The 25,333-nt window shown below is 46.0% G+C and overlaps 1 protein-coding gene and 1 long non-coding RNA gene across 3 annotated transcripts in view; one reads left to right on the top strand and one right to left on the bottom strand.

The window, feature by feature from the left end:
• LOC309552384 overlaps positions 1–25,333 on the top strand; it is an 879,384-nt gene that overhangs the window by 823,752 nt on the left and 30,299 nt on the right. The gene's annotated exons all lie outside the window — the stretch shown is intronic.
• The window catches only part of PLD2 (phospholipase D2), a 148,867-nt gene that overhangs the window by 74,137 nt on the left and 49,397 nt on the right, over positions 1–25,333 (bottom strand). For both annotated transcript variants that reach the window (XM_082253318.1, XM_082253317.1), the window contains exons 3-7: positions 16,071–16,201; positions 14,099–14,250; positions 13,860–13,959; positions 11,386–11,451; positions 1,140–1,198 (exon numbers count right to left, since the gene is read on the bottom strand). In XM_082253318.1, coding sequence (XP_082109444.1) covers positions 1,140–1,198; positions 11,386–11,451; positions 13,860–13,959; positions 14,099–14,250; positions 16,071–16,201 — 508 coding nt within the window. The remainder of the gene's footprint in view (positions 1–1,139; positions 1,199–11,385; positions 11,452–13,859; positions 13,960–14,098; positions 14,251–16,070; positions 16,202–25,333) is intronic.

The following is a 25,333-nucleotide window of genomic DNA, read 5'->3' on the forward strand; positions in this document are numbered from 1 at the left end:
TGCGGTCACGGACCCCCCCACGCGTGTGCCCGGCGGACCCAATGTCCGCCGGGCACTCACGATCGTCCGTGACAGCGGGAGAAAGGCAGGCGGCTGATGTAAACAAGCCGCCTGTCACTCTCCCCTGTGTAGGAACAATGATCATACGGTTCTACTATGTAGGACCGTTGGATCACTGTTCCTACACCTCAAGCCACAGCCAATCACAGTTAGAATCACGCCCCTAGGGACACACATAACCCCTCCCTCTCAAAAAAAGTTAACCCCTTCACTACCAGTGTCATTTTACAGTAACAGTGCATATGTATAGCACTGATTACTGTAGTAATGTCACTGGTAACCCCAAAAGTGTCAAAAATGTCAGTCAAGGGTCCGATCTGTCCGCCCCAATGTTGTAGTCCCGCAAAAAAAAAAAAAGAAAATCGCAGATCGCCGCCATTACGCGTTAAAAAAAAAAAACAACAAAAAATGACAAAAATCTTTCCCGTTGTTAGTAAACGCAATAACTTTTGCACAAACCAATCAAAATAAGCTTTTTGCAATTTTTTTTACCAAACTTATGTAGCAGAAAACAAATTGGCCGAAAATGTTAAAAATTTTTGATTTTTACATTTTTTTGGGGGGGGGGGGGGGGGGGATTTCATGTGAAAAATATTGTTATTTTTGCAAAAATGACGTTCTTTTTTTGTTTATAGCGCATGATCAAAAAATTGCACAGGTGATCAAATACCACCAAAAGAAAGCTCTGTTTGTGGGGAAAAAAGGACGCCAAATTCGTTTAGGTACAGCGTCGCACGACCGCGCAATTGTCCGTTAATTTCACGCAGTGCCGAATCGCAAAATAGGCCCTGGTCAGGAAGTGGGTAAAATCTTCCGGGGCTTAAGTGGTTAATGAAAATAATATAGCATGGCCAGACTAGAAGTATAAGGCAGAAATGAATTCCCATTTCTAATACACTGTACATGATGGCGAGGCTTCAAAATAGGACGTTTTCAGCGTGAACCCAAGTTTGCACAAATATCCATCAACAATCACATCCTCTGGTGTTACAATTTATTAACAGAAAATAATACAAGCACTAGTTTTCCTGTAAGCATTGAAAGCATTTTCCTGTAAGCATTGAAGTTTTGCTACTCACAGTCCTTTAGGTCCAAGGTCTGTAATGAAGGACAGATAACTGACCTCCAGAAACTCCATCTGGAAATAAATAGAATAAACAGAGTGATAAGGAGAGGAGACCCTGAACATGTCACATATCGGCCATAGCCCAGAAATAACAAAATACGCAGTTCAGGGACTAGCCCCTTAATGAAGAATATCTTGTGACAATGTCAGCCTTTAGAGGTTAATGCTTGCACAAAAAAAAAAAAGGGGCAAGTACGTTATGTTGGTAGTATGTGCTGTGGAGCTGTCCGGTATGCTGGAAAATAACTGCAAATGGAAATAATTTCCTCTTCAGCATAGACAAGGGAATATTGGCTGCCTGTTTACCAGCTAGGCAAATTAATGGTTCCATAGCTCCCAATTTTCCCTGATTTTCGAGGGACTGCCCCTGATTTGAAAGTCCCTCTGTCCCTCCTTCCTCCTCATTTTGGTCTGAGCTATATGGTTGTCTATAAAATGCACTTTTTATCTTGTTTTACAGTGCTAAACCTTTCATCGAATTCCGAAATTGCTCCATTTGTAAAATTTCAAAAGCCAATAAAAGGAATAGTAGTGGTAAAAAAAAAAAAAAATCACTTGTGGGTTTAATTCATATATGTATAGTGACAGGAATTCAGGTAAATCTGTGGATGTTGTCACAGACAGGAGATACATGTCTGCTTGGTTTAGATAATTCACCAATTATTATAGGGTGTCGGCTGCAGAGGTAGCCAGCAGGAAGGTTTAAGGAAGTTGAAAAACCTTCAGCTATTCAGAATGAGGAAATAAGGCCTCTATAATTTGTCCAGAGGAAGTCTATTGATTGCTGCCTCCTGACGCTGTGTGAGTAGAGGAGGACAGTCAGATGTATGCCTCCCGAAGCTGTGTGACCATAGGAGAGGAATGCCTCCTGAAGCGATGTGCGCTGAGGAGGGTAAAAAGACTGAAGACTTCTCAAGGTGAGGTCATGGATTGTTTCTATGTGAAGAGAAACCAATGGATATTTTCTGTGTGAGGAGAAAATAAAAAGACTGAAGACTTCTCAAGGTGAGGTCTTGGATGTTTTCTATGTGAAGAGAAAAGGGACATTTTCTATGTGAAGAGAAAAGAGACATTTTCTGTGTGACGAGAAAATAAATGGACTATTGATGGTCTGCTGTAGGATCAGCCAAGTCTGCCCAACAGTAGGTTGGGGACAGACTCCTTAGGTAGGTTCCTGTGTGTGAGAAGGTAGCCGCCCACAGTGGCAAGGATTTATTTTATTTTATGTTTATTTTGAATTATGCTGTTTTTGAGGCTTGCACTGGTGTGAAGAAAATTGCAAGAATAAAACCATACACTGTTGTTTGCAACCACATCTCGGCTATCTCCCTGTGTAACGAACCCCCCCCAAGGGGTCATCCACACCCGCCACCTAGCTAATCCCTCAATATATATATATATATATATATATATATATATATATATATATATATAATTCTCATTTGGGGGGGGGGGGCATGATAGGAGTGTGTCCTATGCCTACATACTTTCTCTAGTAGGTGTCTTTTTTTCCCATCTCAAAAAGTTGGAAGCCATGTGATTCACTTTAATAATGGCCCCACTAGCTGCACATATTCAACATTCCTTTGCTTCCCTTCTGTTCTGTGCAGCCACTGGGAGCGAAGAGAGATACCCAATACGAGTGATTCACTTGCCTTCTGACCCACATAGCAGTTTGATTGCCACCAGAACAGTATAGAGGGGAAATCTTCCAATTTGGACACTGGAGTTCTGGTGACAACTATGGTTTCCCTCACATTGGAGGGATTTCCGTTCACTTTTTATTCTGGCTATGGGGCTGGAAGTTAGGGGAAATCTCCCCAAGTGAATGACAAAAGAATTATAACTCTCCTATACTTCTTTTGTGGAAATTGCATATTACAGTGGCTTACTAATGCATTGTAATCTCTGGTCAAGAAGCCATATAAGGTCATAACTTTTGTTTTTGTAAAGGCTTGAGGATGAGGAATTCAAAGTCACTGTCCAAACAATGGATGAGCAGCCCTTTTCTCCTCAGGACAAAGGGTGTTGGTTTGGGGGGGATGGTATATTCTAAATACTTCTGGCCAAAGCTGCAAGAAAGGCAGTCTCACAAGAAACATCCATGAAGCAAGAACTGGACCATGTTGCGTGATAGCAAATGGGACCCCATGGCTGCAAACTTCTTTTAGTTAAGTATTCTTGATATATATCTATCTTTATCTGTATCTGCCAGTCTTGTATTATTGTAATAGTTTTGTATGTACAGATTGCTTTTGCATAGTAAAAGCACATTTATATACACCACAAAGGTATAAGTTTCCTTGTTTGTACCGCAAAGTAACCTTGCTAGACGCAAGCAAAACAACTTCAAAATGAAAAAAGATCTAGTTAAATAAAGAACTGGCATCAATGCAGAACATTCCTAGCATAGGTGGACAGGCAAACTTAGCTTTGGCTCCTTCGGTAACCAAGGGAACAGTGAATGTTTGGTCTGGTCTGTTCCGGGTCTCACAGGCTGGGAGTTTGATTGCTTCTCCTTGTCTCTAAAAGAAGCTTCCAGATCTTAGAGCGGGAGATTCACATCAATCAGCCTGAATATTTCTCAGGCTCTGGCCAATAACTGGAGGGGAAGTGTCCAGAAGGGGACCAGAGTGTAGATAAAGTCTGAGACACTGGAGAGCAGGGTTCCAGGAGCACATGGACTAATCAGCTGCTTAAAGAAGCTTTAGAGGTGCCAGGACTGAGGGATGGAATGGACTTTGGTTTGAACTAATCACAGAACTGCAACACAAGGGATCCAGAGAGGCACCATCCTACTCACTGGGTGGTGTTCGGAGGAGGCTAGAAGGAGGCTGTCCTGGGGACTTGTGAGTAGTGACCTTAAACTGATCCCTGGGACCATGTCCTGAACGCTGCACTCGGTACCGATAGCTACACAATTGTGCAAGGTAAACGCTCAAAGACTTGCCCCATGATCTTTAGCTGTAGGCCCTCGGATTGTTCACCAATAGCTTCTACTAAGAGGAAAGACTGTCCTCTAATTCACTAACCATCAAGCATTTTTTAGAGTATCCAATGCCCTACCCCATTCTCTAGTTACACGTTTTTGAGTAATAAAACCTAAAAAGACAAGTGAATAGACTGTTGCTTGGGCAGCTGGTGGCATCTGCACTGTTTGGGGCCAGTGGCTCCTGCAGGGGTAGCGCTACATCAAAACTACACTTTTTTTATGAAATCTAAAATACACTTTAAACCAAACCATTCTAGAAACAATGGAATATAGAAATAAACCAAATTTCATCATTCTGAGCAACGTTGGTCCACACATACCCCACAGTTCTTACTGCAGGGAGATTGCAATCTTAAGCCAAGGGAAAGTGTTAATGGGGAGAGCTTTTAGATGCATTTTCTCCTTCAATAAACAAAGGTCTCATGCGATTTATTGCAAAGATGTTTATCCAAGCCGGCTCTTGACTTCGTCCACAGATAAAGGCTGTGGTCTAATGTTCCAAGTTAATCCAATAACATCAGCTATTAACTCCCAAACAATGACACCATGCTCACTTAGATCACATCCCCATAAAAATATATCAACGCGGGCACCACAGTTCACTGTAACTCCTCTAAAGCTGGCCGCACACTAGTAGATTTTCGAACGAAAGTTCATACAAAGATCCGTACAAAAATTCACACGACATTCAGTGACTTGACGATTGTTCAAAAAGACTTCAAAATTTTATTTGGTTTTAACTCTCAGTTTTGGAAAGGATGGACCTTCCCAAATAAAAGCCACATTCAATGTTAAAAATTTGTGAAAAATTTTCCATCCTGCTCCATCGAAATTTCTGGTCACTGAGGTTGAAAATGAACTTTGATTTGACTCCAATAATGATTCTAAAATTGAACAAAGGTTCTTAAAACGAAAAAGTTTGAACAAAAATGTTACTAGTGTTTGGCCAGCTTTAGGAGTCTTTATAACTATTCCAATTTTGAATCCATAACAGATAGGGTGATATCAGAAAATCAAGTACATAGACTTGCGATATACAAACTTGTGTTCCTTATTGGTTATCTCTCATTGACTGATCATCCAAGTCCTTGATTTCTGGCCAGTATTTGACATAGACCTCTATGACTAAGCCCCGATGGGTGGGGTAAAATGTATTAGGGGGCGTGGCCTGTGGAGCAGGATTGGCTGCGGTCATCACATATGCATGCATCGGGCTGGGTGAGCAGCATCCCACACTTTCTATACCGATGAGAAAAACCTGACGCCAGCACCCCTTTTCCTGAGTTCCATGGGGGAAATACACACCTTGGGAATGGAGTGGCACTACAAGGTTCTAACGGTCCCAGTATATGCATGGTTATATGATTGCCTTCATACACAGTCCAGCCAAGATGTAGATCACATCCACTCAGGGCTGCCAACAACCATTGAACACACTATCTTAGAGAAGCAAAGTCAGATCCAACCCATCACTGGGTCATCTCCGGAGGGCTCCTAATACCTCTACAGAGTTGTAGGATTAACCAGTTTCTTAGTCCATGTGACATTTCCAGTTACAGAAAGATGGCTTTTGTGTCCATACTTTGGGCAAGCCAGTTGCTCATACCTCAGGGTGATATTAAAAAGAACCTGTAATGTGTAGTTACTTAGCAGTTACAGTCATACCAAGAAGGCAGCACAACTGTTGAAGGTAGCTTTTTTTTTCTCCAAAACCAGAAAAAACAGTAACAATCTAAAGATTTTGGATTCCACTTTTAAAACAACCGACACAAGATAAGAATAAGAGTTCACTTCTTACGTAAAGGACACCGCATGAAGCTCCTGAAAATAATGGTTCTCTTTGCATTAGTAACCCCACTAATTAACCACTTGCCGACCGCCGCAAGTACATATACTGCAGCGGTCAGCCCCGTGCAGGCAAAGTGACGTATAGGTACGTCACTCGCCTGCGAGCCAATAGGGGGGCAAGCACGCGCTGCCGGAGGTGCGCTCCCGCCCCTGTTCGTTCACGGGCATCCCCGTGTGAGTGACCGGCGGCTCCGATGTCCGCCAGTCACCCGCGATCTCCCGCTGGAGAGGGAGAAAGGCAGGCGGCTGATGTAAACAAAGGCGCCTGTCATTCTCCCTGGTGTAACAGCAGAGATCAAACGATCCAGCTATGTAGGATTGTATGTCTCTGTGGTTACATCATCAAAAGCCACGCCCCTTTACAGTTAGAAGCAGGCCCCTAGGGACACACTTAACCCCTTGCTCTCTAATAAAGTTAACCCCTTCCCTGCCAGTGTCATTTTTACAGTAACAGTGCATATTTATAGCACTGATTACTGTAGTAATGTCACTGATCCCCCCCAAAAGTGTCAAAAATGTCAGTCAAGGGTCCGATCTGTCCGCCGCAAAGTCGCAGTCCCGCAAAAAAAAAAAAAAAAAAAAAAAAAAAAATCGCAGATCGCTGCCATTACTAGTTAAAAAAAATAAATAAAAATGACATAAATCTTTCCCGTAGTTAGTAAACGCAATAACTTTTGCGCAAACCAATCAAAATACGCTTATTGCGATTTTTTTTCACCAAAAATATGTAGCAGAAAACAAATTGGCCTAAAATGTTAAAAAAATTTGATTTTTACATTTTTTGGGGGGGAATTTCATATAAAAAAATGTGAAAAATATTGTTATTTTTTTAAAAATTGTTGCTCTTTTTTTGTTTATAGCGCAAAAAGTAAAAATCGCACAGCTGATCAAATACCACCAAAAGAAAGCTCTGTTTGTGGGAAAAAAAGGACGTCAATTTAAGTTGGGTACAGCGTCGCACGCCCGCGCAATTGTCTGTTAAAATCACGCAGTGCCGAATTGCAACATAGGCCCTGATCTTTGAGCAGCCAAATCCTCCGGGGCTTAAGTGGTTAAAAGACATCTCTTTTGGCAACACACCCGGTAGACAAGTTTTTGTTTAGGAAATCTGGCACCCTAACTTTCCTGAGGCTCCAGGTCTCCAATATACTCCAAACTGAAGGGAGTAGGAAGCCTAAAATGTCCCTAACACACAGGTTCCTATCCCTACATATGATTCCTTAATCCCTCAACCCACTGTGATGCAGATTGTGCTGCTCATAGTAAATTTGCATCCAAAATAGCTGCCAAAATCTTACCAAAGTGCTAAAGTGTCTAAATTTGACACAGACTTCCCCATGATGGTGACTGGAGGCCATAACAGAAGACAAATTAGTCCCATGTTAGGCTTCCCCAAGTGCCATTAGTAAATCAACGGTCAAGTGCCCATTTAGTTTACAGCGAAGAAAGGGAAATGACATAGCAATTACATAATTACTGTATCATTTACTGGGCAGTTACCTCAAAAGGGCAATGACGGAGGTAAACACCAACTCATGGTCGCCCCTGGGCTTCCACCTGACCCCCTTGCTATAGGCCTGTTACTTTGCCAAAATTAGGCAAAGCCAAAGATTGGTCTTGTAGGCACAGTAAGCATCCAGTGTCCGCCTATCCTATACTCCCCAACAACCTCAGCCCAGAGAATTATCTTCTACCTCCAGCTATAAGGGAAAACAGGAAATACCCCAAGAAGTGTTGATCTCTTTGATCCTACACTAGGCTTAGTGGTTCCTCACACCAACCTTCAGGTCACTGTGGGACACAGTAGTGATATGGAGGTCAGCAGAAGGAACCAGTGAGTGCAGCGGGGGACCAGGGAGATCAAAACTACCAGACCTAGACCAATGTAACTATGTAAACATAATCATACCTGGAATTCTTCTTTAACTGCTTGCCACTGGCAAGGCTAGACAATGTACCTGCATGGCGCCGGGCTGCTCCTGGGTTTGGGGCTCATGCAGGGCCGATCCTAGGGTCACAGGCGCCTGGGTGCAGAAATTTTTATGGCGCCCCCACATGGGCGTGGTCATCTTACTAACTCCTCCCCTTTACAAATGTTTCTATGTCAATGGCTCAAACACAGAGATGCTCCCTAAGAAGTCTTCCTTACCCCAGGACCCTCCCACGATCTATTAACAATAAACGAATTACAGTAAGAGAAGCAAAGTACTCTAATGGGAACTGGAGGGCGGTCTCTCTAATGGACACAAAGAGGACATCTGTTAGAGAGTCTGTTAGACAGAGCCCCCAGACAGGAGATGGAAAGAGACTGCAGACTTGATACAAGAGATGGTCAGAGACTGCGGATATGATACAAGAGATCAATGCATTGATGCAGCCTCATCAGTGCCCACCAAATGCAGCCTCATCAGTGCCCACCAAATGCAGATTACCAGTGCCCACCAAATGCAGCCTACCAGTGCCCACCAAATGCAGCCTCATCAGTGCCCACCAAATGCAGATTACCAGTGCCCACCAAATGCAGATTACCAGTGCCCACCAAATGCAGATTACCAGTGCCCACCAAATGCAGATTACCAGTGCCCACCAAATGCAGATTAGCAGTGCCCACCAAATGCAGATTAGCAGAGCCCACCAAATGCAGCCTACCAGAGCCCACCAAATGCAGCCTACCAGTGCCCACCAAATGCAGCTTACCAGAGCCCACTAAATGTACCTTAACAGTGCCCACCAAATGCAGCCTACCAGTGCCCACCAAATGCAGCCTACCAGTGCCCACCAAATGCAGCTTATCAGAGCCCACCAAATGCAGCCTTATCAGCGCCCACCAAATGCAGCCTTATCAGTGCCAACCAAATTCAGCCTACCAGTGCCCACCAAATGCAGATTACCAGTGCCCACCAAATGCAGCCTACCAGTGCCCTCCAAATGGACATGGTACAGGGGGGAGATGTCTGAGGCTGCGGACATGGTACAGGGGGGAGATGTCTGAGGCTGCGGACATGGTACGGGGGGGGAGAAGTTTGAGGCTGCGGACATGGTAAAGGGGGGAGATGTCTGAGGCTGCGGACATGGTACAGGGGGGGAGATGTCTGAGGCTGCGGACATGGTACAGAGGGGAGATGTCTGAGGCTGCGGACATGGTACAGAGGGGAGATGTCTGAGGCTGCGGACATGGTACAGAGGGGAGATGTCTGAGGCTGCGGACATGGTACAGGGGGGAGATGTCTCAGGCTGCGGACATGGTACAGGGGGGAGATGTCTCAGGCTGCGGACATGGTACAGAGGGGAGATGTCTCAGGCTGCGGACATGGTACAGGGGGGAGATGTCTCAGGCTGCGGACATGGTACGGGGGAAGATGTCTGAGGCTGCGGACATGGTACAGGGGGGGAGATGTCTCAGGCTGCGGACATGGTACAGGGGGGGAGATGTCTCAGGCTGCAGACATGGTACAGGGGGGAGCTGTCTCAGGCTGCGGACATGGTACGGGGGGGGTGGTTAGAGGCTGCGGACAAGGTACAGGGGGAGATGTCTGAGGCTGCGGACATGGTACAGGGGGGGAGATGTCTCAGGCTGCGGACATGGTACAGGGGGGAGCTGTCTCAGGCTGCGGACATGGTACAGGGGGGAGCTGTCTCAGGCTGCGGACATGGTACAGGGGGGGTGGTTAGAGGCTGCGGAGAAGGTACAGGGGGGGGGGGGAAATGTCTGAGGCTGCGGACATGGTACAGGGGGGGAGATGTCTGAGGCTGCGGACATGGTACAGGGGGGGTTAGAGGCTGCGGACATGGTACAGGGGGGGGGGGGTTAGAGGCTGCGGACAAGGTACAGGGGGAGATGTCTGAGGCTGCGGACATGGTACAGGGGGGGAGATGTCTCAGGCTGCGGACATGGTACAGGGGGGGTGGTTAGAGGCTGCGGAGAAGGTACAGGGGGGGGGGGAAATGTCTGAGGCTGCGGACATGGTACAGGGGGGGAGATGTCTCAGGCTGCGGACATGGTACAGGGGGGGAGCAGTCTCAGGCTGCGGACATGGTACAGGGGGGGAGCTGTCTCAGGCTGCGGACATGGTACAGGGGGGGTGGTTAGAGGCTGCGGACATGGTACAGGGGGGGGGGGGGTTAGAGGCTGCGGACATGGTACAGGGGGGGGGTTAGAGGCTGCGGACATGGTACGGGAGGGTGGTTAGAGGCTGCGGACATGGTACGGGGGGGGTTGTTAGAGGCTGCGGACATGGTACGGGGGGGTGGTTAGAGGCTGCGGACATGGTACAGGGGGGGAGCTGTCTGAGGCTGCGGACATGGTACAGGGGGATGTGATCAGAGGCTGTGGAGGGGTCTTACCTGGCCGTGATGAGAGGCGCACGCCACTGCAGTTTTTTACTTCAGATTTTAAAATGGCGCCCCGCCATGTCACTGCTGACAGAGAGGAGGCGGGACCGATTACTTAGCTGAGAGGAGACAGGACGGAGAGGAGGCGGGGCGGAGGCGGGACGAAATGCTTAGCTGGGAGGAGGCGGGATGGAGAGAATATATCCTCGGGTCTGAGAGGAGGCGGGGCGGAGGCAGGACGAACTGCTTAGCTGGGAGGAGGCGGGATGGAGAGAAGATATCCTCGGGTCTGAGAGGAGGCGGGACGAACTGCTTAGCTGGGAGGAGGCGGGATGGGGAGAAGATATCCTCGGGTCTGAGAGGAGGCGGGCGGAGGCGGGACGAACTGCTTATCTGGGAGGAGGCGGACTTCTGTAATATTCTAATTTTCTGAGATACTGAATTTTAGATTTTCACGAGCTGTAAGCCATAATCATCAAAATTAAAAGAAAGAAATGCTTGAAAGATATCACTCTGTGTAACGCATCTATATAAAATATTGAATTACTGAAATAAATTAACTTTTTGATGATGTTCTAATTTTATGAGGTCCACCTGTATATTAATTGGATTGTGTGAAAGTTATAGCATATACAAACTATGGTATAGACACACTAGAATTTACGCACCTATAGATGCTAGACTGTGATCAGCAACTTAATGTTTTTATTAGATATGTTTTATAACAAAAAGTAGAAAATATTGCATTATATATATATATATATATATATATATATATATATATATATATATATATACATACACACACACACACACACACATACATACATACACACACACTATATACTGTATATATTTATTTTGGTCTTTTTTTAATTTATATAATAGAGAATAAAAAAAACAGTAGTGATTAAATACAGTACCACTAAAAGAAAGCTCTATTTGTGTGACAAAAATGTCAAGTGGTTAAAAAGAAAGTATCATATGGGGAATTTTAGTATCAGGAAGAACAGTGAATGCGACTCACCATGGCATGATAGTTCCGGTAGAAGGATTTTGCCAAAAGTACATTGAGGTATTCTGCCAGGTACTTCTACAAAACACAAGCAGGGACCAGGTAAAATAACAAGTAAACTCAACGCCAATCACTGTAGAGAGAAAACCAATGAACAGGATCACTGCAGGTAGGGTACAGTAGCAATAGAGGGTAGAAAGAACTCTTACTTGGAGCATTGGGTAGAAACCCACTGCAATTGTGCAATGATCTAATGTCCATGTATCAACTCATGAAGGTACCGGTCAGCGAAACCTAACACTAGACCTTGTGGACAGCCTTCCCAGAAGAGTTGAAGCTGTTATAGCTGCAAAGGGTGTGCCAACTCAATATTGAATCCTACGGACTAAGACTGGGATGCCAAAGGCAGACACAATGACAATATATTGTATATTATACAAGAGTGACATGGCCGCCCTCCAGATATAAGATATATTATACAGTAGTGACATCACCGCTCTCCAGATATAAGATATATTATACAGTAGTGACATCACCGCCCACTCTCCAGATACAAGTTATATTATACAGGAGTGACATCACTGCTCTCCAGATATAAGTTATATTATACAGGAGTGACATCACTGCTCTCCAGATATAAGTTATATTATACAGGAGTGACATCACCGCTCTCCAGATATGTTATATTATACAGGAGTGACATCACCACTCTCCAGATATTAGTTATATTATACAGGAGTGACATCTCCGCTCTCCAGATATGAGATATATTATACAGGAGTGACATCACTGCTCTCCAGATATAAGTTATATTATACAGGAGTGACATCACTGCTCTCCGGATATAAGTTATATTATACAGGAGTGACATCACTGCTCTCCAGATACAAGTTATATTATACAGGAGTGACATCACCGCTCTCCAGATATGTTATATTATACAGGAGTGACATCACCACTCTCCAGATATTAGTTATATTATACAGGAGTGACATCTCCGCTCTCCAGATATGAGATATATTATACAGGAGTGACATCACTGCTCTCCAGATATAAGTTATATTATACAGGAGTGACATCACTGCTCTCCGGATATAAGTTATATTTTACAGGAGTGGCATCACTGCTCTCCAGATACAAGTTATATTATACAGGAGTGACATCACTGCTCTCCAGATATAAGTTATATTATACAGGAGTGACATCACTGCTCTCCAGATATTAGTTATATTATACAGGAGTGACATCACTGCTCTCCAGATATAAGTTATATTATACAGGAGTGACATCACCGCTCTCCAGATATAAGTTATATTATACAAGAGTGACATCACCTCTCTCCAGATAGAAGTTATATTATACAGGAGTGACATCACCGCTCTCCAGATATAAGTTATATTATACAAGAGTGACATCACCTCTCTCCAGATAGAAGTTATATTATACAAGAGTGACATCACCGCTCTCCAGATAGAAGTTATATTATACAGGAGTGACATCACCGCTCTCCAGATATAAGATATATTATACAGGAGTGACATCACCGCTCTCCAGATATAAGATATATTATACAGGAGTGACATCACCGCTCTCCAGATATAAGTTATATTATACAGGAGTGACATCGCTGCTCTCCAGATAGAAGTTATATTATACAGGAGTGACATCACCGCTCTCCAGATATAAGATATATTATACAGGAGTGACATCACCGCTCTCCAGATATAAGTTATATTATACAGGAGTGACATCGCTGCTCTCCAGATAGAAGTTATATTATACAGGAGTGACATCACCGCTCTCCAGATATAAGATATATTATACAGGAGTGACATCACCGCTCTCCAGATATAAGTTATATTATACAGGAGTGACATCGCTGCTCTCCAGATATAAGTTATATTATACAGGAGTGACATCACCGCTCTCCAGATATAAGATATATTATACAGGAGTGACATCGCTGCTCTCCAGCTATAAGTTATATTATACAGGAGTGACATCACTGCTCTCCAGATATTAGTTATATTATACAGGAGTGACATCACCGCTCTCCGGATATAAGATATATTATACAGGAGTGACATCACCACTCTCCAGATATAAGTTATATTATACAGGGGTGACATCACCGCTCTCCAGATATAAGATATATTATACAGGAGTGACATCACCGCTCTCCAGATATAAGTTATATTATACAGGAGTGACATCACCCCCCTGAACCTTTTCTAGCCTGATTTACTATATAATTATGTGATGTGTGTCATCCCAGCTATCCGCACTTCTTGTGTAATAACACATCATCTAATGATGAATTGGCCAGACTGGCAAACCCACCATCATCCTATTATACGGAGTGTCTGTGTATATCATTATATGTGGAAACTCTGCTCACTTGTGTTCTATCCATCCCATCATTACAGGAATTACCTGGAGATGGATTTAGTCCAGATTTAGAAGATTACCATCCAGGAAAAACAAACCTGTTTGCTCGACGTTCTCCTGGAGGAATCGCCAGAAGCGTGCGGCAGTGAGGGCATCTCCTCGGAGGTGGTTTCAATGCGCGAACGTGTCACTGTGAATCTGGGGAATTAATAATAAACTGACTATAATGTCATATGCTAAACGTCTTTAAACAACACAAAGACCTCACTGTTGGGATTCACATCTGCTGTGGGAGTGGAACCTCCCAACAACTTTCCATAAGCATTCAGAGTCTTACCGTGACAGAGGGTTGAGGGGCAGGAGGGAGACAAATATCTTGTGTCTCAGCAGATCCCGGTGAAGTTCCTGGAAATGCCGGAATTTCTTCTTTATGGTCCATTGGAAAGGGCCGTGTGTCAGGCGTACGGAATATAAAGTGCTGTCACGGATCTGAGAAAGAGATTGAAAGCAGCTAATACAATACAAATATATTCAGTGTACCCCACCCTTTCGTACCATTGTCACCCTGCAGGAGGAGGACAGACTCATAGCCCCCACCAGAGTCACCATGCAGGAGGAGGACAGACCCATAGACCTCCACCAGAGTCATCATGCAGAAGGAGGACAGACTCATAGCCCCCACCAGAATCACCATGCAGGAGGAGGACCGACTCATAGACCTCCACCAGAGTCACCATGCAGGAGGAGGACAGACTCATAGACCTCCACCAGAGTCATCATGCAGGAGGAGGACAGACTCATTGCCTCCACCAGAGTCACCGTGCAGGAGGAGGACAGACTCATAGACCTCCACCAGAGTCACCATGCAGGAGGAGGACAGACTCATAGACCTCCACCAGAGTCACCATGCAGGAGGAGGACAGACTCATAGACCTCCACCAGAGTCACCATGCAGGAGGAGGACAGACTCATAGACCTCCACCAGAGTCACCATGCAGGAGGAGGACAGACTCATAGCCCCCACCAGAGTCACCCTGCAGGAGGAGGACAGACTCATAGGCCCCACCAGAGTCATCATGCAGGAGGAGGACAGACCCATAGACCTCCACCAGAGTCATCATGCAGAAGGAGGACAGACTCATAGCCCCCACCAGAGTCACCATGCAGGAGGAGGACAGACTCATAGACCTCCACCAGAGTCACCCTGCAGGAGGAGGACAGACTCATAGCCCCCACCAGAATCACCATGCAGGAGGAGGACAGACTCATAGACCTCCACCAGAGTCACCATGCAGGAGGAGGACAGACTCATAGACCTCCACCAGAGTCATCATGCAGGAGGAGGACAGACTCATTGCCTCCACCAGAGTCACCATGCAGGAGGAGGACAGACTCATAGACCTCCACCAGAGTCACCATGCAGGAGGAGGACAGACTCATAGACCTCCACCAGAGTCATCATGCAGGAGGAGGACAGACTCGTAGACCTCCACCAGAGTCATCATGCAGGAGGACAGACTCATAGACCTCCACCAGAGTCACCATGCAAGAGGAGGACAGACTCATAGCCCCCACTAGAGTCACCCTGCAGGAGGAGGACAGACTCATAGCCCCCACCAGAGTCACCATGCAGGAGGAGGACAGACTCATAGACCTCCACCAGAGTCATCATGCAGGAGGAGGACAGACTCATAGCCCCCACCAGAGTCATCATGCAGGAGGAGGACAGACTCATAGACCTCCACCAGAGTCATCATGTAGGAGGAGGACAGACCCATAGCCCCCACCAGAGTCATCATGCAGGAGAAGGACAGACTCCTAGCTCCTACCAGAGTCATTATGCAGAAGGAGGACAGACTCTCAGCCCCCACCAGAGTCATCATGCAGGAGGCAGACAGACCCATAACCCCCACCATAGTCACCCTGCAGGAGGAGGACAGACTCATAGCCCTCACCAGAGTCATCATGCAGGAGGAGGACAGACTCATAGACCTCCACCAGAGTCATCATGCAGGAGGAGGACAGACCCATAGCCCCCACCAGAGTCATCATGCAGGAGAAGGACAGACTCCTAGCTCCTACCAGAGTCATTATGCAGAAGGAGGACAGACTCTCAGCCCCCACCAGAGTCATCATGCAGGAGGCAGACAGACCCATAACCCCCACCATAGTCACCCTGCAGGAGGAGGACAGACTCATAGCCCTCACCAGAGTCATCATGCAGGAGGAGGACAGACTCATAGACCTCCACCAGAGTCATCATGCAGGAGGAGGACAGACTCATAACTCCTTTTTGTTTATTTTCTTACCTTTGTTCCGGTGGTATATCGTTCTGTCTTGGATATGTGCGCTGTCACCGGAACCCCTTTCAAGAAAACGGAGCCTTGATGTTTCAGCGGTTTCAGGTCATAAACGGCAAGGAAGGGGCTATATAGTGAACCTGAAAAAAAAAAATAAATAAGCAGAAATATTTTGAATATGTACATATATTAATGAACAGAGAATATGGGTCAGGTCGGAATTTCCACCACTGGGACTCATAAGCACATAATTTATGATACTTCGAGTGCAACTAAATGTCTGATAGGGCAGCAAGATGTGAGTGTTGTGTTTAATGGTGGCAATACACATTTCAATAAATAATCTATTTTTTTTTTCCGATAGGAATAATTTATCCATAGTGGACAACACATTTGATCAATATGCCATATGGACTTCGATCGATAGGTAAGATACAATTGTATCTTAAGAGCATAAGTGTAGGGAACCCCACGTAGGAGGTGCAGATGAATTGGGATTCCCGACCCTGCACAGCCTGGCACACCGAATTTCCACAGTCTCCCACAGTCAGAAAACAGTCCAGCACTTTGTTTTGTTATTTTATTGTAATTAAATGTATTTTTTTCCCTTGTTACGAATATTAATTTTTTAAAATTTACATGCTTTCATTTTTGTAGTGCTGAAATAAAAGGTTCTGTGGGGAATGGAGGGGAGCACATTGGCATCCTCACCTTGGGTGCTGGAGGACCGTCTCTTTGACCGTGATTGATATGATGACACGTCAATAACAAGGACAGCTCATAGTGCGGAAAATGTCCAAAACATTATAGACACCAGAGACTTTACACCAGTGAGAAGCTTCTCGTGAAAGTTCAGGCTTCATAGCCATATTCAGGGCCTATATTGGCGAGAGGCCATTTTTCTGTTCAGAGTGCAGGAAAGCTTTCATTCAAAAAGGAGACTTCACACAAGCAAGAGTCTTTATCTATCCCCAGTGTGCATGAGGTATTCCTACCTATAGTTGTACATACTCATCCTCCCTTTGCTCCCTCCAGCTGCACATACTCATCCTCCCTCTGCTTTCTGCAACTGCACATACTCTTCTTCCCTTTGCTCACTCCAGCTGCACATCATTCCTTTGCTCTGTCAAGCCCTCCATTTGACTGATCACATCTTCATACTCCCTAGAACAGGACTTCCCAACCAGGGTTTCTCCTGAAGTTGGTCAGGTTTCCTCGATATTTGAGCAATGGTAGAGTTATCTCCCCCCTTCACTGACCTCCATTGGAAGGGGTCAACTCCACACACTGACCACCATTAGAAGGGGTCACCTCCACACACTGACCACCATTAGAAGGGGTCACAACCCACACACTGACCAGCAATGGAAGGGGTCACCTCAACACATTGACCACCCACCAAGGGAAAGGGTCATCACCTCAACACAGTGACCACCAATGGAAGGGGTCACCTTCACACTAACTAGCAACAGAAGAGAACACCTCCACAATACGTTGAAAAAGTCAACAGTTTCCATGGAAATGTATTTTTTCACACCACTGTAAATCTGAAATAAAGGATAATAGGTTTAACAGGATATGACTCCCTCGAAAATGACAGGTGCCTCTTTAAAGCAGGCCTTTTGGATAAGATCAAGTATAGTATCGGTTTTGATCAGTGGCGCTCCACAGTTTATCCAGTCCTTGCGGATGGGATGGCTGTTTGTATAGTGTCCCGGCTGGTACGATGGGGGCTTCAGGGGATCTTTATGATGGGCAAGGATACCGAACAGACCATGCACCATGTAAGGTGTGGGTCAGGAGTACTTCCCTTGCATGGAGGGTCCCGAGGGGCCCAGAGCCTCTTGATTTGAACGATGCTACCTGGTCTGGTAATGAGCTGGGAAGGCTGAGTCTGTAGTATCAAGCACCTGCTGGGAGCTGCACCCTGGGGGTGGGGGGTGCTTTAGTATCACTAAGGGTTTGGGACCCCACCTTGAGACTGGGCAATAGGCCATGACACCTCTTGCTTTTTTTCTGCAGTTGACCTCATGGGCTAGGCTTTTAGCCAAGACCAGGGCACTTTTCGTTCCCAGGCTGCAAAGCCCAGCAAATGTCTGTCACTCTGCACTTATATAGGTGTTGCCTTTACACTCAAAATTGAGAGTTTGGATCCTCTGACCTACCCTGAAGGCTGAAGTCTAGTGGGAGGATGTGTGGCCAATAGGTTCCTTTCTCCCTTGCCTTGGGGGGAAGGGGGGGGGAGGGGGTCTTCTCTTCAGGACCTATGTGTGCCTTACCCCGTCAGGAGCCTAATGCCCCAGGGGGTCAGGGAGAGGTCCTATTCCTTCGGGAGGTGGACCAGAGTCACACCCTATGTGTGCTATTTTGGTTCACCTATTGGTGTTTTCATTTTTGCACACTCATCACGGGTTTAAAAAAAAAAAGTTTAGATGGGATACTGTTCTCTGGTTCTAGATCATGGGACCTAAATCTGGCATTAAGTCATATAGCCTGACTCTGCTCTCTGTACTGCAGGTACTGTTGTAGCCAAGTGCCTTTTTACTTACCATGTTCAGGTGCAGGCCACTTTAACTCTTTTCCCCACAACTTCCTAGGTTCCTCGGCATGCCAATGAAAAATAGGTTTCTTGGCTTCCCTACCTCAGAAAGGCCACATCTGGAGAAACAGAAATAGCTGGGCAAGTGATCTACAGCCAGGTAAGAGGCTCTCCACTATCAGAACCTGTATGCGGGCAACCAGGCAGAAAGATGATAGCATTCGGTTTCTCCAAAAGACCCAGCTACTGTGGTACTGTGGGGAGCCCCTCCCTGATTGTTATTAGGGTACTGCAGTTCTAGTGGAGTGACTCTTTGTCCTTAGCCTTTGGATCGCTCCAGCTTTTCACCTGTGCCACCAGGACTACTCTGTTCTTCATTGTGAAGGACACCATTTAGGAGTATAATCACAATTAGCTGTGTTCTGTACTGTTTTACGGAAAATTTTATTCTCAACTTGACTCACTTGACTTGTTGTGTTAGAGTTTTGTAGTCACAAAGTCCCACATCAGCAAGGACAATGCAGCAAGGGCAGTGTAGTAACAAGTCCCTGGAATTGTCCTACAACAGCTTTTTTTGGGTGTGCCAGTCTATGACATCTAGAGAGAAGGATTCCAAGAAAAAGGGAGATACCTACACCATAAATCTATTAAGACCCACAAAGAGATTTATAACAGGGTCTTCGAAGAACCTGTCCAAGTTTGTCAGCCACAAATATCTCTGTCACCAGAAGTCAAAAGTGGCTGCCTCCTCCATCATTCCTCCAAGACCCCCAGGAGAAGCCATGGATCCTGACAATATTGCACAGCTTAATGGTAACCCAGCTCAGGGCCATGTTCCTGCAGTGTAGCTCTCTGATCCTCCATTCACTGATACACCTGAAGACAGAGATGCATTGCCCATGGAACTGAAACTCAGCTCCTGAAGTTCTTCCAGAGACTTCATTCACAAGATCCCCTGTACACTTAGGATAAATTTAGATCGTGTGAAAATTTGCCCAAGACAGCATGTTCAAAAGGGATGGAGTGTAGCAAGGTGCAGGCACAGGCCCCTTTAAATCTTTTTTCACACAGCTGTCTAGGGTCCTGGACACACCTATGGAAGATACGCTTCTATGCTTCCATCCTTCAGCAGCTCAGAGAGGCCACAACTGATGAGAGGCTTTCTCGTGCAGATAGCAAAATTAGAGCCTAATTGTATGTGGCCTCCCCAGAAGAACCAGATACTGTGGGGAACACCTCCCTGATTGCTACCAGAATGCACCAGTTCCTGTGGGGTGACACTTTGTTCCTGGACCTTGACTCCCTCCAGCTGTTCACCTGTGTTATCAGTAGGGATGGGCAAACGGTTCAGGCAAAGCATAAATTCGGCCCAAAAATTGTCCATTAGGGTGTTCGCTCAAATTTTCTGTGAGCTCAGTACAGATGCGCCACTTTACAGGCAGACTAAGGGGACTCCCTGGGCACTATATTTATAGGGATTTTTATTGTATCACTTTAAGCATCATTAAAATCACTGCTCCCCCTTTTTTGCATTGATACATGTCCCCCAGGACAGTACCCAGGCCCCCATACACTTTTATGGCTTATAACTTGCATATAAGCCTTCAAAATGGGGACTTGATTTTTCATGTTTGGGTGTCATAGACTAATAGAGTTCGCGGCTTGGGTCCAAACTTTTTTCCTGTACGGGAGTTCTGGTGCAAACCGAACCTGGGGGTGTTCGGCCCATCGCTAGTTACCAGAGGACTCCACTGTGAGAGACGTTATCTATTAGTATAATCACAAGGAGCTGTGTTCCGTACTGTTTTACTGAAGAAGTTATTCTGAGCTTGACTCTGCTATGAAAAAGTTTCATAGTCTGGCATAAAGACACACGACTTCCCTGGAGTTGCCCTACAACTGCCATTTCTAAGTGTTCCAGTCTATGACATCCAGAGAGAAGAAGCCCAAGAAATTGCGAGATGCCTACACTGTAAGCCCATGGACAGTTCACAGAGAGGCCCATAAGAGGGTTGTCAGAGAACCTGTCCAAGTTTGTGTGTGTGCCATAAACATCTCTGCCACCAGAGGTTTATTAGTGGCCTCCTGTTCTTCCCCCATTCCTTCAAGGGGAAGCCAAGAGAAACCATGGATCCTGCAAATAGCTCAGGTCCATGCTCCTACAGTGGAGACAGGCCCGGATTGGCTAATCGGGACCACCGGGAGAATTCCCGGTGGGCTGGTCATTTTTTTGGCCACTAGGCCCGTTGCCATTGCTAGGAGCGGACTGGCCAAGTTGCCTGGGGGGCCCCACGCAGGGTGTAAGTTTCCCAGATCTGATCCCCCAGGACACCGCAGCAGCACCTTTAGTGTGTACTAGACTGGTTGCTAAGATGGCCAGCCGCCTGACGTCTAGCAACCAGTGACGTGCAGAGAAGAGGACCCAGAATGCACAATGGAGGAAGATCTTCCTCGTCCTCCTCCACGCCTATTGGCATGTGTGGCATGTGGCTCCACCCACCTCCTCCCTGCATCTTCACTGTGCGGCCGACAGGGGCGGGGACTGCCGGTGGGAGGAGCGGAGGAGGAGAAGGCGGCACCCAGGGACAGCTGGCAGCTTTTTTTTTTTTTTTTTTTCATGCAGGAATAATGGATTTTTTTCTTCAGCCAGGACCTTCGGCGCTGGCTCCTTGCATTGTCGCTTACTACAGTCACTAATAATCACAGAAGCCCGGCTTCTGTGTTTTATAAGTGACAGCGATCCCGGCAGCACACCCAAAACCCTCCCTGCTCTTCCTGCATATTCAACAGAGGAGGGGGCGTGACAGGATGAGCAGGGGGCGTGGCGCGATGAGAAGGGGCGGGGCACACAGCTCTCGATCCTACAGCATCACAAGAAGCCCGTGGCATCAGCCTGACCTGTAAGGTACAGTCTATTCTTTTCTGTGGGGCAGGGGACAGGGAGGAGAGGCCTGTACTGCACTGGGCAGGGAGGAGAGAAAAGATCTGTAATGGGAGGGAGGGGGCAGAAATTTTGGAGCGAGATCTGTACTGGGGGGGGGTTGACCTGTGAGATATGCACACCTGCCCTCTGTACATAGCATAAGCTGTCCAACACAAACCTGGCAATTTTTCTGAAATACCAAAAATAACAATGTTATATATTACTTGAAAGTGACAGTGCTAACATACATACACATACAGTATATATACTCAAGATCCTAAATAATCTTCCAAAAAAACACGTATAATAGTGAAACAGAAAACATACTATAATCTCCTTAATATGCAAACCAATCAATACAATGTGTGAGAAATAGAAAGGCCATCTGTAGATCAGCAACTGCGTGTCAGGAAGCCCTTACAAAACACCTCCATGTGCTAAGCCTGTTCACCTGAAATTTTAACACATTACAGGTTATATTGCACCTTTTGTATGTTTGTTTATAGTCAGGTGTGGTTCCACTCAAGATGTATACTCCTCTTCCGCTGAAAAACACTCCGCTGGGGAATGAGTACGCAAGATAAGACCATAGTTGGTATTAAAAGTGAGGTATTTTAAAAAGATTAAAAACACTTACAATTGCAGTACTTGCCAAAACGCATGTAAAAAAACAGTCCTTTGGGACGGTAAATCTCCTTCTCACCACTACACTTCTGTGGGCACGGAAGTATCTAGATGAGGAAGAGATTTATCACCCCAAAGGACTGTTTTTTACATGCGTTTTGGCAAGTACTACACTCCTGAACCCTGACCTGTGTAGATAGTGCGATCCTGAACCGTGCACTCTGTACGTAGTGCGATCCTGAACCCTGTAGGTAGTGCAATCCTGAACCGTGCATTCTATTCGTACACACTCGTGAACCTTACCCTCTGTAGGTAGTGCGATCTTGAACCATGCACTCTGTAGGTAGTGCACTCCTGAACCCTGTAGATAGTGCAGTCCTGCGCCGTGCACTCATCACATAGTACGCTCCTGAACCTTGCCCTCTGTAGGTAGTGCGATCTTGAACCCTGCACTCTGTACATAGCACTCTCCTGAACCCTGCCTTCTGTACGTAGTGCAATCCTGAACCTTGCACTCTGAATGCAATGTACTCCTAAAACACTGCACTCTGCATGTAGTGCACTCTGTACAGAGCACAATCCTGAACCCTGCACTTTGTACATAGCACAATCCTGAACCTTGCACTCTGTATTCAGCGCACTCCTGAATCTGCACTCTGAATGTAATGTACTCCTGGGCTCTGCATGTAGCATACTCCTGAACCCTGCACTCTGTATGTAGCACAATTCTGAACCCTGCACTCTTTATCTAGCACAATTCTGAACCCTGTACTGAAAATTCAATGCACTCCGGAACTCTGAACTCTGTACACTGCACACTATGTACAAAGCACACGCCTGAACTCTGCACTCTGTGCTTAGTGCACTCCTAAACTCTGTACATAGCACACTCACACTCCTCAACTCTGCACTCTGTAGGTAGTGCACTCCTCAACCCTGCAATCTGTACATAGCGCACGGCTGAATTCTGCACTTTGTACGTAGCACATTCTTCAACTCTGCACTGTTCACAGTGCACTGCTCAAACTTGCACTTTATGTGTAATACATTTCTCAACTCTGCATTCTGTACATAATGCCCCCCTAAACTCTGCACTTTGTGCATAATAAGCTGCTAAACCCTGTACTCTATATGTAGCGCACTTCCCTCTTTCTTTCCTCTCTCTTTCTCCTTCCCTCTTTCTTTCACCCCTCCTTCTCTCACTCCCTGAATGAATTACAAGGCTGTAGAGAACAGTGCGCCATTGCAAACTTATATTCTGAGGTTTTAGTTACATTATTTAACCACTTTACCACCGGAGGATTTTCCTGCTAAAAGACCAGGGGTTATTTTGCGATTTTTTACTGCGTGAGTTTAACGGACAATCGCGCGGTCGTGCGACGCTGTACCTAAACGAATTTCACGTCCTTTTTTTCCCACAAACAGAGCTTTCTTTTGGTGGTATTTGATCACCTGTGCGATTTTTTGATCACGCGCTATAAACAAAAAAAGAGCGTAATTTTTGCAAAAACAACAATATTTTTCACTTTTTTTTATATGAAATTCCCCCAAAAAAAAATGTAAAAATCAAAATTTTTTAAAATTTTCGGCCAATTTGTTTTACGCTACCTATGTTTGGTAAAAAAAATCGCAAAAAGCGTATTTTGATTGGTTTGCGCAAAAGTTATCGCGTTTACTAACAAAGGGAAAGATTTTTGTCATTTTTGGTGTTTTTTTTTTTAACGAGTAATGGCGGCGATCTGCGATTTTTTTTGCGGTACTGCGACATTGCGGCGGACAGATCGGACCCTTGACTGACATTTTTGACACTTTTGGGGGTACCAGTGACATTACTGCAGTAATCAGTGCTATACATATGCACTGTTACTGCAAAAATGACACTGGCAGGGAAGGGGTTAACAGTATTGGACAGGGAGGGGTTAAGTGTGTCCTAGGGGCGTGATTCTAACTGTGTAGGGACATGGCTACTAGTGTAAAAACAAAGATCAACAGTTCTACATAGTAGAACTGTTTGATCTTCACTTTTACACAGGGAGAACTGACAGGTGGCTTGTTTACACAAGCCGCTCTGTCTTTCTCCCGCTGTAGCGGCGATCGTAGTGTGACCGGCGGACATCGGGTCCGCCAGTCACACTCCCGCACTCCTCCGTGAACGAGCCGAGGCGGGCGCGCGCCTCGGCGGGCGCGCGCCCGCCCGCTATTGGCTCTGGAAGGAGTGACAGGCGAGCGACGTAGACCTACGTCACTCTGCCTGGCCGGGGCCGACTGCCGCAGTAAATATACTGTGCGCAGTCGGCAAGCGGTTAAATATAGTCAGTCGTGAACTAAAGTGGGCCGGTCTAAGGCATGAAACTCCAGGGCTGAAAATGAGTCCCACTCCGGCCCTGAGTGGAGACCTCTGAACCACCATTTACTGATGCACCTGAAAAGAGAGGCATGTTGCCCTTGAAGATGAAATTGAAACTCAACCACTGAGATACTCCGAAAGACCTAATTCAGGAGACCCCCGTACGCTTTACCGTAGGTTAAAGTGGGGTGCAGTGTAGCAGAGTGTTCATTTACTCACCATGCTCTGATGCAAGTGCAGGCCCTTTAAATTATTTTGCTACAGCTTTCTAGGGTTCTGGACACACCCATATATGATATTTTCAATCTTTCCCTCCCTCAGCTGCTAAGAGAGGCCACACCTGTAGAGATGCCGTCCTCTGCCGGATTGGCATGTAAACAGTTGGGTTGGAGCCTAATAGCATGCATTATCTCCATAGGACCCAGCTACTTTGGGGGGCACCTCCCTGATTTGCTACCAGAGTGCTCCAGTTCCTGTAAGGTGACACTTTGTCCCTGGGTCTTGAATCCCTCCAACTGGGTCAGAGCCTAATAACACGCAACATCTTCAGAAGACCCAGCTACATTGGTGAGCAGCTCCCCGATTGCTACGAGAGTACTCCAGTTCCTGTAAGGAGACACCTTGGCCCTGGGCCTTGGATCCCTCCAGCTGTTCACCTTTGTTACCAGAGCTACCCTGGACTTCAAAACGCAGGATGCGTTCAATGAGGATAATCACAAGCAGTGTTGTTCTGTACTGCTTTACAGAATTAGTGATTCTCAGCTTGACTCTCTGTTGTTATTCAGTTGTATAAGGAGACAGAGAGTCGCAGAGACATTGCTGTGGAAGTCCATGTCTGT

This window comes from Pelophylax lessonae, assembly GCF_965119305.1.
Source record: "Pelophylax lessonae genome assembly, chromosome: 4".
In the NCBI taxonomy this organism is placed as follows: Eukaryota; Metazoa; Chordata; class Amphibia; order Anura; family Ranidae; genus Pelophylax; species Pelophylax lessonae.